The sequence below is a fragment of the Cibotium barometz genome, chromosome 30 (genome assembly GCF_041138505.1).
Source record: "Cibotium barometz isolate CiBa-2024 chromosome 30, ASM4113850v1, whole genome shotgun sequence".
NCBI classification, from domain to species: Eukaryota; Viridiplantae; Streptophyta; class Polypodiopsida; order Cyatheales; family Cibotiaceae; genus Cibotium; species Cibotium barometz.
Window position 1 is genome coordinate 19578998 of NC_141075.1, and position 18140 is coordinate 19597137.

The 18140-nt window shown below is 45.4% G+C and overlaps 1 protein-coding gene across 1 annotated transcript in view; it reads right to left on the reverse strand.

The window, feature by feature from the left end:
- The window catches only part of LOC147621243 (uncharacterized), a 39914-nt gene extending 22965 nt beyond the window's left edge, over nucleotides 1-16949 (reverse strand). Inside the window, exons 1-4 of the mRNA XM_086823953.1 lie at nucleotides 16778-16949; nucleotides 16259-16282; nucleotides 14035-14140; nucleotides 13852-13920 (exon numbers count right to left, since the gene is read on the reverse strand). Coding sequence (XP_086680079.1) covers nucleotides 13852-13920; nucleotides 14035-14140; nucleotides 16259-16282; nucleotides 16778-16782 — 204 coding nt within the window. The 5' untranslated portion in view covers nucleotides 16783-16949. The remainder of the gene's footprint in view (nucleotides 1-13851; nucleotides 13921-14034; nucleotides 14141-16258; nucleotides 16283-16777) is intronic.
- Between the last annotated feature and the right edge of the window lie 1191 nt (nucleotides 16950-18140).

Below are 18140 nucleotides of genomic sequence, written 5' to 3' on the forward strand. Positions count from 1 at the left end.
TCCGCGGTGTGCTCCTTGGCATGAGTTAGTACGGGCGTGCCTGTTGGTGCACGGTCTCGGAAGACCAATGAAAGGCACGTGTACACCCAGTGAAGGTGGGAATGAGCCTGTGATTTGGGGCTACTCCAACCAACACCTCTTCATCGACTTGAACCAGTTTTATTTGGTTGTTTTCACTCCCTTGTGGAGAAATCTCGCCTGTCAGGCCCGTGACACTTGTACAATTATAAATACTCCAAGAAATACAAAAAGTATTGAGGGGGGGGGGGGGCCTTTCCGAAACAATGCTGGTGTCATTTGTATTTTCAGTATTTCCAGTATTTGTGTTGCTGATGTTGTTTCCATTGTTTAATACCAGTTAAATTAGGTGTTCTAAATATGTGTTTATTGTCTTCCGATCTGTAGGCCTCCTGTAAGGAGCGGTCACACCGACCAAGTCCTAATTCATGGGGATCCTTTCTGGTGTCCTCCAGTGCCCTGCTCATGCCCTAACTCGTTTGTTTATCTGTTGCCCTTCAAGGATTAGCCTAGCATGTCTATGCGCATGCACATGACAATAGATGCCTGGGCATTGGACCTTTACCAACATTGAGAGCCCATGTTGAGACAACCTCTCGAGGATTGGAGTCAACGAGATGCCTCTCATACCTCGGTCACATAAATTTTTTTATTCACATCCGCTGACTAAAGCGGCTATCACTCTAGCTTAGCGGGAGCAATGAGATCATATAGATCACCCCTCACATACACAAACGTGATCCTCTAGCCCCATGCAAACAATGCAAGAGACAAAGAGAGAGAGAGAGAGAGAGAGAGAGAGAGAGAGAGATACTAAGCGCCTACTAAAGACCCAATGGACCTATGAAACCAAAGTGAAACAATACTGTCCATGGCATATCTCATCATGGAACGAAAAATAAAATAGAAACAAAACAAAGGTATCTCACTAGGGTGATACAAAACTATCCATGGAATCTCATCATGGAATACCAGGGTAATATCAACATGTACAAAACACCCCAAGGATTTATGAGACCATGAGTGATACAATTATACCATGGGTATCCTGAGCCATGGAAAAAATAATTGAAAGAAATTATTCAATATCAATCAAATGGCCAAGAGAATATCAAGCCTTTGAGAGAGAAAGTGAGAGAGAGAGAGAGAGAGATTGTTTCTTTTTTGCGTTCTTCTTGTTAGCATCTCCTGTCTATACATATACACCAGGGCCTTTGTTATGGGTGTGCCCGCCCTTATTAGGTGTTTTCTCATTTTTCCCCACTCTCCGTATTTTTCCCCCATTTTTTCCCTATTTTTCTTGGCTTGGGTGGTTGCCCTGTGGTGGCAATAGGACCCTGTTGTTGGCCGACTGCATCAATGTACATACTGGAGCTGGCCGACTCATTTGCATGAGTCGTGGACTTCACAGATGCTGGCCGACACCCCTGCTGCTGGCCGACTATACACATCAGCAAGTCGTGGAGCTTTTTGTGTCCTGTCGGCTGCCCTACAGCAGGCCAACTACTGTTAGGGGGCCATATAAAATGGAACCGAGTCCCCTTGTCATTTTTGTATCATTTCCGGGATCTTCTTGTGTATATAGAGCAGAGTTACACGCCTCTACCTCTCTCTCTCTTGTGCTGTTATTTTCTGCATTGCGTTTTGCTCGTATTCCCAGATCTGGTCATCATCTCCACTGCGTATTCTAACATGGTATCAGAGCCTAGGCTCTAGATAGTTCTTGGGATTTGTGTGAGCAAGAGGGGGACTGTTGTGTTGCTGATTGGTGGACCGTTCGGGACTGTTCGGGAAGAGGAGAAGCAAGAGGACGGCGGGCTGAGTTGCTGGACAGCCACTTGCAAGTGTTAGTTCTTCTTTGTTCCCACCCGCCCACCCACCCTTTTCAGAGTACATCCCCGCAATGGCAGATCTGTTAGAGATGGCCGAGAGGCATGTGAAGATCCCGACACTCCCCATGTTCCCGGTGGACCGTCAGTTGGACGGAAACAACTACGGCATATGGAAGGTTATGATGGAATCTGTTCTGGAGTCTTACGACCTCGCTGATTTCGTCATTGTTGGGGTTCCACGGCCAGAAGTAGAGGAAGGGGAGTTACCGTCGATCCGAAAGGACCGGGAGGCTTAGACACAGATGTGGGATCGTGTCAACGCCAGGGTCCGTTCGTTTATCGTTCTCAACTGCACACCGGAGATAATCAATCATGTAAAGCATATGACACTGGCCAGAGGTATATGGCAGCATTTGGCCTCTCTTTACAACAGGGTATTGCCCATGAAAAGGATTTCCTTGGAAGTACAGATGCAGGTTATGAGCCCTGCAAAGTCGTTGACGATGCACGGGCATATTAACAAGCTGCAGGCTCTTCAGCAGGTAGTTCTTCAGGCTGGGAAGGAGATATCGTCAGAGGACATGGCCATAACGTTGCTGTCGCACTTGCCCTCTCAATACTCAGCATTTTACTCGTCTTTGATTACCAGTGGTGGCAGGCTCAGCACCATCACGTGGGAGGAGCTTGTGCCCATGGTCTTGAACCAGGAGGAACGATTCACGAACCCTCCTCAGGGTGGAGGTTCGGAGGCCTTAACTGGCCAACGGTTGAAAGGCCGTAACACGGACAAAGGGAAGGCTTCATCAGAGAAGTCTTCTGAGAAGAAGACCGTTATTGACCGCAAGAAACTAAAGGCAAAGAGGACCTGTAATGATTGTGGCGAGAAAGGCCACTATTGGAGACAGTGTCCCAAACGGAAGACCAAGAAGGGTGAAGATTCCTCAGCAGCAATCATGAAGACTCCGGCTTTTGTGCACCTGGAGGTGGACATCGATGTTTCATTTTCTTCAGGCAGGGAGCAGGTTGGAGGATTCTCCGCAACGGATACTCGAGAGTAGATTCTAGACAATGGTGCTTCAAGGCACATGACTCCTTCCCGTTCAGATTTACAGGATCTCTGCAAGTATTCTGGTCACATTCTTACTGGGGATACATCCACTATCCCAGTTCATGGTGAGGGCAAGATGGAGATAGTTCCCGATGACAGGGGGGAAGCATTCCTCCCAGGTGTTGTATGTTCCGTCACTTGGTTTTCATCTGTTGTCAGTGCATCAGGTTTGCAAGACTGGCATACAGGTGGAGTTTGATGAGCATTTTGTTGCTCTCCACGATAAAGCAACAGGCCAGGTAGTTTGGGAAGGCAGAGTGGAGAATGGAGTTTACAAGCTTTCAGCACTCTCTCTCCCAGGTCCTCAAGTTTGTGATGAGTGGCTGTCTGGTAATGGCCACTTAAGTGTGGATACGCTGCACGTACAGGCTTTCCGGGACCAGATGGTGGATAGCTTGCCAGTAGATGGCAGCAGTTGGCAGGAACTCTCCAGTACTGATGTTGGTAGTTCTTGTGTTCGTCAGTCAGAGGAAACTGAACAGGTAACTTATGCTCTGATGTCTCGTAGTATTCGGTACAAAGAACCTCCTATAGATGAGGATGTTCTTTCCACGGGGACCTTTGGGAAAGCCAGGCAGGTAGCAGTTGATTACTTGCAGAAGGAGGTGCATACTCCAAGCTTTGTGGTTCTGGATTCAGAGGGGGTGGTTGACAGGTTTCAGAAGGCCTTGCGTGGTCTTCAGTAGGTTTCCAGGACTAGGCTTTGCACCGTACCAGGTGTTGATCCTTGTGAGCAGTGTGCTGCCTCTTTAACTCAAAAGCAGAATGGTTCATTGATCTGGTTGATGGAAACCAGATTGGAGCTTCCTGATGAGGCAGTTGAGCTCGTGGTTGCGGATGACTCTTTGGGAGGCGGATTGCATTTCCTATGGTTTTTGCGGCATGCAAAGGATCATGGACTCTTGTACCCAGGAGGGGGATTGATTGATGGAGTCCGACTCCACGGTTGGAGTGACTCAGTTTGGGGAGGAGATCCGGACATGAGGAGATCTACTTCAAGCCCAGGAGCAGTTTTACGGAGCAGTAAGAGGCAATTATCTTTTGCCTTGTCGACGACAGAGGCAGAGTACCGGGCTGCTTGTGAGGTGGTGAGGATGCAGAGGTTGCATTGCAGGATTGGGCTTCCACTGGAGGAACCCATGGTCATCCAAAGGCACTTTGTTCGGAGAGGACATGCACAGTATGCACCACAGAAGCGGTAGAGGATGAGGCCCATTATATGTTCAGTTGCCCGACTTACTACAAGATACAGAGGAGATTCCACTGCCTCTTCCGGGAGGGATTCAGACCACTCACACGAGTGATAGAATTTGAGGATCAAAGGTGCTTGGGCATGTACTTGATTTGATGGAGCTCAGACGACACACGGATGTAGTGTTGGGGTAGCATGCTGAGAGAGCCCTGGCTAACGACAAGACACCTCTCAGAGAGCCATCACAAATTTCTTTGTAATACACACATCCACATCAGAATCCACTGCCCAAAACAGTTCCTCTACTACGACATCAGAGCCCACCACCCGTACCCACAGTCAAGCTCCACACCCCAAAGGTGTTCTTAACGAGAGAGCTCGATCCATTATGCGAGCCAAACGTCCCCGACCCAAAGCATCAAGTCCTTCCACACACACACACACACAGATTCGTGAGGTTCTTCGCCGACATGACACACCCCATCATAGAGGCCTGACATTCACTCCACCATTAGATCGGTTCAAGCCGAGGCGAGTATCGTCATTAGCTGATCACAGCACATCTCACTCTACACAGGATCATCTGTTGATTACATGCTGTCAAATGTTTTCATTTTACTTTTTCTTTCAGTTTTCCATGGCTCAATATATCCATGGTACCATTGTATTACTCTTGGCCTCATAGGCCCTTGGGGTCTTCCATAGACGTTAATCTCTCTCTCTCTCTCTCTCTCTCTCTCTCTCTCTCTCTCTCTCTCTCTAGGGCCAAAAGATGGCACTCGCTTCTTCCAGATATCACAAAGTTCCTCACTGCTTCTGTTTTCTACTATTCATGTGTGGCATATGGAACCTAACATGACATACGTGTATGGCTTGTGGAGCCTAACATGGTGTGTTTGTATGGCATATGGAGCCTGACATGATAGTACATGTATGGCTCATGGAGCCTTACATGACAGTACACATATGGCTCATGGAGCCTGACATGATGTGACAGTACATGTATGGCTCATGGAGCCTCACATGACAGTACATGTATGGCTCATGGAACCCGACATGACGTGATTTCCCGCATCTAGCTATCTGTCAAAATACGCAGCGGCTCTATACACAAGATCCCGAGGAAAACTGAATGAATACAATGTGGGGGTCAGCCCTGAGAGTCTTTACCTGCAATCCAGACTCTTTCTCCACCATCACGTGCCAATCCTTGAACCGTGCAAAAGCTTGGTCCTTCTGTGAGAGAAAGTAGACCCACGTGAATCTGGTACAGTCATCAACAAGCAGCATAAAATAGAGAGATCCTCCCAATGATGGTGTCTGCTGAGGTCCTCACAAGTCAGTGTGAATCAACTCCAACGGTTTCGAAGCCCACCTGGAAGCCTGCTTCGGAAAGTATTCCCTGTGCTGATTACCACGTATGCAAGAACTGCAACGTCCTTGCCTACTGCCAACATCTGGCAAGCCAACCACCATCTAGTCTCGAAAAGCTCGCCCGCAGTGCGTCCACATTTAAGTGGCCAAAACGAAAGTGCCACAGATCTCCGACCTGAGAACCTGTCAACAAGGAGAGTGCACAGAGCTTGTCGATACCATTCTTCACACTGCCTTCCCCAACAACCTGGCCAGTCTCACGGTCCCGTAGAGCAACTGAGTGCTCCTCAAATTCCACCCGAAAGCCAGTCTTGCATACTTCATGCACTGACAGAAGATGAAAACCCAAAGCAAGGACGTAAAGAACACGGGAAGCATGCTTGCCCCCCTTGCCGTCGGGAATAATCTCCATCCGGCCCTCACTGTGTATTGGAATAGTGGAGTTGTCGCCAATAAAAATGCAACCTGACTGCCGTTTCAGATCCAAAAAGAAGTCACGGGACGGAGTCATGTGCCTGGAAGCACCACTATCAAGAATCCATTCCCGAGTATCCTTCGCGGTGAAGCCAACTGCCTCCTCGCTCGAAGACGATGAAGCATCGCAGTCCATCATCTCTAAGTGCACAAATGCAGGAGTCTTTGCAGCTGAGGCTGAAGAATCAGCACTCTTCCCAGTCCGGTTAGGACACTTCCTCCAATAGTGGCCCTTCTCGCCACAATCATTGCAGGATCGTTCGGCCTTCAGCTTCTCTCGTTCTGTGTCGGGCTTCTTCTCAGAAGACTTCTCCATTGAAGCCTTCCCTTTGCCCTTGTTGTTATTCTGGCCTTTCGACCGTTGGCCAGTTAAGGCCTCCGAACCTCCGCTGTGAGGAGGGTTCGTGAAACGTTCCTCTTGGTCCAAGACCATGGGCACAAGCTCCTCCCAAGTAATGGTGCTGAGCCTGCCACTCGTAATCAAAGAGGAGTAGAAAGCAGAATACTGAGCAGGCAAGTGGGACAGCAAAGTAATGGCCATGTCTTCAGATGATATCTCCTTCCCAGCCTGGAGGACTTCCTGCTGAAGAGCCTGCAGCTTGTTAATGTGCTCCCGCATCGTCGATGACTTTGCAGGGTTCATAACCCACATTTGCACTTCCAAGGAGATCCTCTTCATGGGTGATACCCTGTTATAAAGAGAAGCCAAATCCTGCCATATGCCTCTTGCCAGCGTCATGTGCTTTACGTGATTGATTACTTGTGGTGTGCAATTGAGGAAAATAAATGACCGGATATGCCTCTTGCCAACGTCATGTGCTTTACGTGATTGATTACTTGTGGTGTGCAATTGAGGAAAATAAATGACCGGACCCTGGCGTTGACACGATCCCACATCCGTGCCTGTGCCTCTCGGTCCTTCTTCATCGACAGTAACTCCCCTTCCTCTGCTTCCGGCCTTGGAACCCCAATAACGATGAAATCAGCAAGGTCATATGACTCCAACACAGACTCCATCATCACCTTCCAAATGTCGTAATTGTTCCCATCCAACTGACGGTCCACTGGGAACGTGGGGAGAGTCGGGATCTTCACATGCTTCTCAGCCATCTCTAACAAATCTGCCATCGCGAGGATGTAACTGAACAGGGTGGGTGGGTGGGAAAAAAAAACTCTAAACCTGCAAGTGGCTGTCCAGCACTTTATCCCGCCTTCCTCTTGCAACTTCTCTTCCCGAACAGTCCAAACAGTCCACCAATTAACAACGTAACTATCCCCCTCTTGCTCAGAAAACTCCCAAGATCTATCAAGAGCCTAGGGCTCTGATACCATGTCAAAATACGCAGTGGAAATGATAACCAAACTTGAGACCACAAGAGCAAGTAGAGTGCAGAAAATAGACAGCACAAGAGAAGGAGAGAGATAGGCGTATAACTCTTCTCTATACACAAGATCCCGAGGAAAACTGAATGAATACAATGTGGGGGCAATGGGGCCTATTTATATGGCCCCATGAGTGCAGTCAGCCAGTAGATGGACAGCCGACTGGACCTGAAATGCCCACGACCTGAAAATACAGCAGTCGACCAGCATATCAAAGACGGCCATCACTCGTGTGCAGTCGGCCAGCAGCAAGGAGCAACTAGGACTGCCTGTGACCAGTCGGCTAGCATCTGGTACAACCGACAGGTCCTACACTGCCTCCCACACCCTAGAAAAATAGGAAAAAATGGGAAAAAAATACGGGGAGTGAGGAAAAATGATAAAACACCTATATAGGGCGGGCACACCCACAACAGAGGCCTTGGTGTCTGATAAAGACAGGAGATGACTTCTAACACTATCCTGGTGATTATTTGTATTTATGTTTTGGGTAGATTCTGGAAGGATCTAGAATCCCTGAACACTTTACTTGATACAACTTCGCAGATGGCTATTTCTTCCGATCTAGCTGCACTCATGGGTGTGTATGTGTATGACTTTGATTTTATATTTGGATGACGTGTCTTGTTTGCCCGGACAAAGACTGAGATTACTGCCTATGTTGTCCATGGGGCCGGGGACGCCTAGGCACCCTGTGGACGTGTATGTGCACACCTGTTTGGGACTGACAAGTGGTCTACATCTATTTTACAAGTGTTAAGTGTCCCTAAAAACTCAAGTTATAGCTTTATGATTTCACATACTAATATTTATTGGTGCAGGTTTACATTCACTTATAAGTGACCGAACAACTTATAAGTTGTACACATTGAGCAGGACTATTTTAATACACGTGGCAACCAAAAGACGAGCATTGGACATGATTTGGGCAATTTGCTTGTAGGGCCCCATCCTGGACCTAAAAAACACACGCTTCAGTTATTATTGGAGGACAAGCTCTATTACTGGAGGAAACTCAAGTTTGGGTGGATGCACATGCTTTTTTGGTGCATAGAGGGCTGGCCAACTTGATCTTGAGCTATCTACCACTAACCACCGCGAGGGATATCAACCAAGTGATAGGAGGGAACTGGTCGACTATTCTAGAGGCTTTTTTGGTGCTGACCGGCTGCTTACAGCCCTTGAAAAGCTGCTGGTCGACTCATCTGTGGACACCAGAAAGCTGGTCGACTTGTGTGAAGACCTCCCTTTGCTGGCCGGTTGCCTTCTAGCATGAAAACCTCTGCTGGTCAACTTCTTCCTGAGGCTTTTGATAGCTGGTCGACTGCTGAAACAGCCCCACAAGGCTGGTTGATTTGCTGTGTGGGCCTGACAGGTGGAAGATGAAGTTACAAGGCTGTCCCAAGCTGATGTGGGAATGCTGTGGGCTGCCCATGGTTGTCCTACGTGTGCTCTAAGCTGGGAAAGCTCTCTTGTTCTGTGGACGAACATCAAATTCAGCATATGTTTTGTTTTTGTTTTCATCTTGTACCTGAAAGAATCAGGTGCTAGCCAATGGAGAATCCCTGGGCACCCGCAAGATTTTATCTGAAGTAGACTCCTTTTTGGTAATCTAACCATAAGGGGTCAGCCCTGATAGAATGTGGAGCGGCAGAAGGGAAAGTGGAAACATAGGAGAGAGTGAGAGAGAGAGATGGAGAGAAAACACAGGTGAGAACCTGCTCTCAATATCATCACCAAAAGAAATACATGTCCTGAGCAAGAGGGGAGAACCTCGTATGTGAGGGACTGCAGCTAGACAAGCTAGGCAAGCAATGAAAATATGAGGGAGGCATGCCGGCTATATATACACCTACATGTAGGCCACCAACTGGAGATAAATATCTCCACGACTGGGAAAAATACCCAGGACCATAAATGGGAAATAAATATGGGTAAAATACATGCAAGGAGTGACCAGCCCCTCAGACTAACATGGTCAGTCCTAGAGGCTAAACTAGGACACCCAATAGGAAGCCAGCAAGTAGGGGATGATGTCTAACATCCCCTCTCAACACCGAATGCCGAGCAAACTCCAAGAAGCCAGAGACGCCGTCCTTGATCAAAGATGAAAGACTGTAGAAACACGTACCAAGAAAGCTCCACAAGCAATCTCCTCAACAACTCAGCTACAAAAGCAATAGAACAAGCTGCCAGGTACACCGCTCCTCTGGAAGAAAACAACCATGTAGGCTGCAACGTGCTGCTCCAAAAATGGTTCCAAACCCAAGTGTAAGAACACTCCCCGAAGCCGAATGTCGTGTATCCAGCCTAGAGAGGTATGAAAAACCTCATAACCAACCAAGATCAGATCCTGTATATAACCAATCCTGGGAGAAGCAAATTGCTCCTCACTGGAACCCTCAAAAGAAATAGAGTCAATCTGCTCCAACTCTGTACCAAGAGGAGCCAAATGTTGTACAAAAGCATCCTTTGAAAAGGTCGGCATCGCAAGATGTAAAGACTTTGTAGAAAAGATGGGGTCCATCTCCTCAAACTCCATAACATGAGTTGCCCAATGCTATACATAAGTACACACCACTGAGGTGGGCTTCGCAAGATGAAAGGACTCCACATCCCCCTCTAAAAACTAATGTCGGACTAGTACAAGCCCAACCTAATTCTGATCCAAATCCAAAAAATTCTAGAAGTACACCACTGTGCCCCAGGCACGGTTAGCAACCACAGATCCAAAGCATCCCACTAGGTCCAAAAAACCATCCTCCAAAACAAGCCTGCAAAACTGGCAGGGGGAGGGGCATCCTCAGAAGCATCACAAAGAGAGGCAGAGGCAAACTCCTCACAATGAGGAAGGGAAGCAAGAATATAAACTGCAGTGGTAACAAAGTCCTCAAAAGCATCACAGATAGTAAAAGACTGTTCCAGAAGTAGAATCAAATCCCAAGAATCAGCAACAAATAAATGATCCATGTGAAAGGATCACACCTCAAGGGCAAAAAACACCCTCCTTGTTCTGCAAATACTGCAAAGAACACAAGCTCGGACAAAATAAACTTTGCTCAAGATCTCTGAAAAGATCACTGCTCTCCTCCAGAAAACTGTAAACTCCTGTCACAGAAGAAAGTCTCCACATATACAAAACAGCTCCCAAAACTGATCCTCAAGTGAAGTAGCTGGAGAAAAACCCCCTTTGAGTGTAGAAAACTCCTGTGGGAAGCAAATGCAGCTAAAACACTGCTATCCAACAAAAAATAGCACTCCACCGCCAACAAAAGGCAAAGAACATGTAGAAACCGGAAAACCGAGTAGGCCAGGAACAAAACACAGGTATAGATGCTCCAAAATCAGCAAAACGCTGACTGAAATCTGAAATTCAGAATCCTCCTCAAATGCCAAACTGCCTCCAAAGCCACAATCCAAACAAGAAACCCCCTCTGCAAGTGATCTGTGTCCACTGGAGAAGAAAACGCAACCAAACAAGGGCTACAAACCTGAAAATTCCGGTCAACCAGTGTCCACACCTCCTATGAGGAGAAACGCTGAAGAGAAGGTACCTTCGGGTCCAACAAATGAAGCCCAAGTGAAGGTAGAGCTACCAGCAAGATCAGTTAAGAAAAACGCAGCAACCATGGCTGCAAATCTAAAAACGCAGAGCTAAAAGGGACTGTAGAATAGGCTGAATATGGAAACGCTGAAGCCTCAGATCAAGAACTGCTACAGAGAACAACCGGGGGGGGGGGGGGGGGGATGGATGGATGGCACAAGATAACCAGAAAGGACAGGCAAAAGGGAGCCTAGAGAGCTCCAAGATCAGGGCTTGGGAAAGCAAGCCCAAACAAGTCAAAAACGCAGCCTGTTTGGGACAGCTATGTTGCTGCCCAGACCTGAAAAAAAAAACGCCTGAGAACCCTACAAGGTGCCGCCAAGAAAGGGCAGGTATGCTGTCCAGAAAAACGCCCCTATCAAGCTGCCTAGAAGCTGCCAATTGACGCCCTGAGGAGGAGGAACTGCAGCCCACTAAATGGGGATGAATCAGCCCTTGAAAAACTTCAATGCATGGAAAAACGCAGATCTGTCCATGGGTAGAAAAACGCAGATCTGAAGAGGTAGAGGAGGGAGCATCCAACGCTGACAATCACCGGCGCTTTGATACCATGATAGAATGTGCAACGGAAGAAGGGAAAGTGGAAACACGGGAGAGAGCGGGAGAGAGAGAGAGAGAGAGAGAGAGAGAGAGAGAGAGAGAACACAGGTGAGAACCCGCTCTCAATATCATCACCAAAAGGAATACATGTCCCGAGCAAGAGGGGAGAACCTCGTATGTGAGGGACTGCAGCTAGACAAGCTAGGCAAGCAATGAAAATATGAGGGAGGCATGCCAGCTATGTATACACCTACCTGTAGGCAGTCGACTGGAGATAAATATCTCCACGATTGGGAAAAATACCCAAGACCATAAATGGGGAATAAATATGGGTAAAATACATGTGAGGGGTGACCAGCCCCTCAGACTAACATGGTCAGCCCTAGAGGCTAAAATAGGACACCAAATAGGAAGCCAGCAAGTAGGGGATGATGTCTAACAAGCCCATCTTCTGGCCCTAGTGTGGTGTACTGTGCAGAGTAGTCTACTTCTCTCTCTTTATCTGCCATGTTCATGTGTTTGACCAGTTTTCATGACTGATAAGATTTTCGTGTTACAATTGCCCTTCCGTTACGACGCACGATAGCAACAACGGCAGCCAATGATCTAGAGAGGTACGGTGGTACCCGTGCCCAAAGATCCACCTCGTAGCTCTAGCCGCCCCATTGTCCCACCTCGACCCAACGAAGTCATCCTAGACCGCGCCCACCAACTACGGTGCACTTGCGTCCACGGACCCGAGGCCCACGTTGGCTCGAGATTAGGGAGATTCTCCAACGATATGGAGATACACCCCACTGAGGGTGGACTTGGCAAGTATATCGACAATCAAGACTTGCCTATGCTTAAAATTCCCCATTGTCCCACCTCGACCCAACGGAGTCATCCTAGACCACGCCCACCAACTACGGTGCACTTGCGTCCATGGGCCCGAGGCCCACGTCGGCTGGAGATTGGGGAGATTCTCCAACGATATGGAGATACACCCCCACTGAGGGTGGACTTGGCAAGTATATCGACAGTCAATAGACTTGCCTATGCTTAAAATTCTAGATGGATGAGGATGATGATCACACCCATATGAGCCCTCCTTTTCTTGTACTATATCCTCCACATGTATTTTCACATGTAACCACATGCTCACCAATGTGCACACCATGTTCATGTTGACAATGAGATAGACATTTAGTTAATCTATCCTTTTGTGTGAGTTTTTTCTCAATTTTGTTAGTCCTTTCCATGGCCCATTACCACAAGAGCTCCTATACCATTTTTGGTCTCATAGACCCATTGGGTCTTTTGAAGACGATTAATATCTCTTCTTCTTTTTTTTAGGTCATGCAAAAACAACATGAAAAAACAAAGACACGCCTTGTGGTAACCCTCCTCTCTTGTTTTTTCGGATTAGCCACGAGGTAAGTAACATGTCACAACTAGCAATAGTGACGAACAATGTGTATGCTGAATGGCAAGTGAAGATGCAATTCTTCAACTTTCCTTGAACACCCGAACCTTCATCTACTCTTAAGCGAGTGGAAATTCTATACACTGTAGGGCGTTGACAATTTAAAGCCCTGTGTGATAGACTCTGATAAAGTCGTCCCTTTTTTAGTCAAGTTTGGGGAGTTGACTCATATGGGTGTGATAGCTTTGTGGAAAAAAGTTAACCTTTATAAATCTTTCAAGAGCTGAGTTATTTCAACCATTCCTTCAACAAACAATGGTCAAGGGGGAGGTTCTTTTGCGTCAATGGCTCTCTTGAAAGTATGTTTTGCGAGAGCTTATTAAGAGAGCTAATTACTTATTGTCCTGAAAGAGAAGGGGAAATCCCATTTAATCAAGTTAAAATCATATGTATTGTCTCCCACCATGCTGCACAATGGTTAGGGAGTTGAAGTCTCAAAAGGCCATTGGGTTCAACCACCGCTCACAGTAGAAGGGAGCAATGCATTAAGCACAATTAACCCATGGTTTTAAAAACCCTCTCAGAATGTGGGCCCGCACCCAGGTGCATGCGTGCGTGTTTAGCTTAGTAAAAGCTGTGGAATACATTATACAAAAGGTGAGCCAGAAAGCATGTCAACCAATAGTATGTATGTTAAGCTGAGCCAAAAAGCATGTCAACCAATATGTATGTGTTAAGCTTAGTAAAAGCTGTGGATTATCACTACATTCTACCATCTACAAAAGGTGAGCCAAAAAACATGTCAACCAAAAAGTTGTGGAATACCACTGCATTCAACCTTCTACAAAAGGTGAGCCAAAAAACATGTCAACCAAAAAGCCCAATTAGAGATTGAAAATTGCAAAAGGAGATAAAAAGTACCTCAAAGAAGGTTTCACCGTATCTTGAAAAATCAAGATCTGAGGCCTCAATGTCTTTGGCAATAAGCTCCTGCCAAAATAGTGTCAAAGGCCAAGTAATAAAGGAACATATAGAAGCAATTCCAACTGTTACGACAACAAATAAAGAGCCTCAAGCAAAAAAAAAAGAGCCTTAGGTCTCTACCAAGTCTCCCCCATGCTCGAGGTAGATTTGGACAATTGCATCCGCAAAACTCGCAGGATCTAAAGGAGCTGCTATATTCCGTTTGCGGGTCTTGATCCGCGTGCCACTATATGGAACCACAAGCAAATAACTAACACAAAACAATGGCATTCCACCTGAGCTTAAAAAGGGTAAAGAGCAACATAATTACATCCCAAAACACCCCCAACTTCCTTCCAGGGAAGCACTAGTTAACAACCAAGATTTATGGTGCAAGAGTATAGCCAACACTGTTATAATGCTTATGTAGCATTAAGGTTTTTTTTTTCTAATGATAAATAAAACATTCACCAAACGCTTGACAAACAACCTCCCATGGGTACAAAAATATAGGCCATACAAACACTACCGCACTACATGATAACACCCTCTCCCATCATTGGCTTGAATCCAGTATTGGGAAAGCTCACAAAAATGCAAATTACTGACCATTTTCCACACATGCTTTAACATCTTAAACTGCAAACAAATTTGGAAACTGTTTTAATATTATGCACACCCACGCATGAACACATGTGCACACATGTATTTTGTGCGTGCGCATGTGTATTTTGTGTGAGTGTGCATGCGCGCGCGCACACGCGTGTAGTATACATGCGCATGCATAGTGGTTGAGTACTTTAGGTACGGTGCGGTATGGTACATGTACGGTACAAGTCCGTAAAGTACGCATCAAGATAAGTACTTTAAGTACGCTCACGTTTTTTACTATATATATATATATATTAAAATAAGGAATATCTAGCATCCATACAAAAATAGCATGAAAGAAAATGGTAATGCTAAAATGAAAACTAATCTATTAACTACTGAGCAATGACCACAGACTAAAATAATTAAAAAATGGGCCAAATAAGTGTTGTACGTTGAACCTCATATTTGGTACACATACCTTATCCGTACGAGGTACAGAACATATGGAGTGGTACGGAAAGTATTGAAGGTACACATCAAGGAGTACGGGTACGGAATGCAACTATGTGCGCGTGTGCCCGAGAGTGAGTGTGTGTGTGTCTCTTCAAAGCTCAAGTTGGCAGGGCTTAGCAATGCCACATCCCCAACACAAAATGGGAATGTTGTACAAGAAGGGGTGTTTTTCTACACTATAGCTAAGCTGTAGCCCTTAAAGCACTATGGTTGCTGGTTTCCTGCGTGTAGAGACCATGAAAGCTACTTGTTCTTGCTGTTTTACCGAGTTTAAGCTTCAAGGTAACCGGTCAACTTATGCTAAGATGTATGTGCCAAAAGACATAAACACAAATTGGTCCAGCCAAGATTAGAGACATGTTCTTCACTTTACATATGCATATGCATGTGCATACACATGTCCATGCGTGCAATACAACACCCTCCAGGCAAAGTGGGAGAGTGATGTACAAGAAAGAGCTGTTTTTTCAACACTAAAGCTAGGATGTAGCCCTTTACCTACAAGACAAGAAGTGAGGATGGAGCACTATGGTTGTTGATTGCCCTTTTTGTATATGCAGAGATCATGAAAAGTGGTGGTTATTATTTTTCTGAGTGTCGCAGAGGACAGCTTCATTGAAAAAACTGGCTACTTACACAGCCACATGTCCCATGCCATGAGAATTGTGATTCGTCAGTTGAGGGTATTTTCTCACCACCTTCTGATAGAGACTGGGAGAGCAAAGCGCACACCACAGGAGGCACGCTTATGCAAATTATGCACTACCCGGAGATAGAGATTGAGGAGCACTACTTGTTCAGATGCATGCGATTCGGGAGATGTTCCACTGAAATTTGGTCCTCTCGCACAGGAGATGCATTACCGAGTTTAGATATGATTGGGCCTCTATTTACTAGAGCTACATCACCACAAAGAGGCTTTACTGCGGCCACCAACAGGGAGATGGTATCAGCAGAACATTACTCAGACATCAATCACCAAAGTGGGGGATGCATGTGCATACACGTGCGAACAAGTGTGCGTGCGTGTGTGTGCATGCGTGTTTATGTCATTTATTTTTTATAAGTATATACATTTAGTTATATGTATATGTAAAAATATACTTCATATATTTGTACTTATTTATTCATTCATATACACACATACCCACATGATATAAGGAAAGGGAAACACTGTGTATCCTAATCCAAAGCAGGGTTCAACTGTAAAGAAAACATTTCGATAATCGTTAGGAGTGGAGAGAAGCTTAATTCTTACCCAAGGGTCGGCCTCTCCTTAGAGCTGCAAATAAATAAGAAAAACAAACCATCAGAAAACGTAACTCCCATTCCAGCATCCCAACAGAGAGACATAAATTACACCACATTTTAGCAGGTGTCTCAATCAGTTTCCTTAATAGGAGAAGCAAAAGTTTGGAATTGAATACTGTCCACCAAAAGAAGTAAATATATCCACTAAAAATGTGCTGGTGAAATTAAGGTGTCCGCGGAGCATCACTAACAAACAGTCATTTACATTAAGGGATTTTTACCAAATACACACAATTAAATGATCAAAATTTGTATTCAAAATGGGCATAATGTGTGGATCGGACGGCCAGGGGAGCCCGGAATGGATCAAAAACCGAGAAAAGCAAAGGACCCAAATGGCAGAAAGGTCCGATCTGGAGAGTCCAACATCCGAAATCTCCAGAAACACATGGAAAAACACACACAGACAAAGCGCACACAGAGATGTAGAGAGAGTAACGGCAGGGATAGAGAGAGAATATCTTACCTCATAAACTATGACTGGGTTGGGGAGAGAAGAGGTCCTTCTAGGGCTGGTGGAGCTCTCTCCCAGCTGCGTATATGCTTCAGCGGCAATGTGGCACAGAAGGGGAGATCGTAGAGAACGTGAGTTTAGAAAGAGAGTGGGCAAAAGTAGCTATGGGTGTGAAGAGGCCTTTGTTCTTTGGCATAGTATAAAACAAATATAGAGGTTTACATGCTTACATTTTTTAATATTAATGTACTAAAATAACCTTTCGTCCTCCTTCAAACCAAAAGGCATTAATTTATTGGGAGAGGACCCTGAAGAACCTCAAGCCATGTGTGAAAACTCTCAAAGCCCTCCAAAGTTGGTGACTCCACTATGTGGTTTTGGTGTCATCTCTTGCTTTCATAATGCACAGTAAATGTCTTTTTCTAGGTTAACAAGGACTTGTGAATCTCAACTCCAAAAAATCTTTGCTTTATATCAAGCAATCATGACATCAATGAAATAGTTACTATTATAATCATCGCTTATAATGCCAATTCTTTGTCTACACTCTCAAGGCCCTTTCTACTTAGTAATGGGCTAATGCTACCTCTACAAGTGATATTCATTTGTTTTTCATCGAGATCTAGGAGTGACAATAATTGAGTTGTCAAGTTTAATCATGACGACAGTCGTGTATGCTCAAAAAAACAATTAGAGGTCCATCCAGAGCTAGGGGGGACAATAATTGAGATATAAATTGATGGGAATGCATGCTAAAAAAACTAGAGATGTGATTTTGAAGCTTTTAGAACCATCCACATGAAGATGCGAAACATGATAAGATTTTTACCCTGGATTCTTCATGTCAACAAAGGGTTTCATGTGGTGATATGGAAATGGACCTCCATGAAATAGATAGTGAAAAGATAAGACTTGCAATCAACCCTTTCCATGTCTTTATTCCCACGCACATGGTGATAGTGCCCTTGAGGCTTATTGATGCTTCACAAGCATTTGGATCAATTTGTGCCTTGACTATATGATTGAAAGCTTCGTATCAAAAAGTGGTGTCTGATTTGAAAAAAATGAAAAATCAAGCTGGTTGCCATAAGCATCCCCAAAGCAACACTCAATTATGAAAGTAGAAAGCCCTTACATTCTTTATATTTATTTTACATAAGACTAAAAGACCCCATTCAAAATGATTATTTATCTCCTACTTCAAACACAAGAAATTTGACATATTACTATATTAGGTCATGCAAAATACTGCGAAACCTATTGTGTGTCCTTCAAACCCAAGATGCACTAGCTAAAGTACTCCACATGTGTAAACTTGCACACATTAGGCCTTCTACCTTTGATTTAATGTACTACATCTCTTAGCATCCCATAT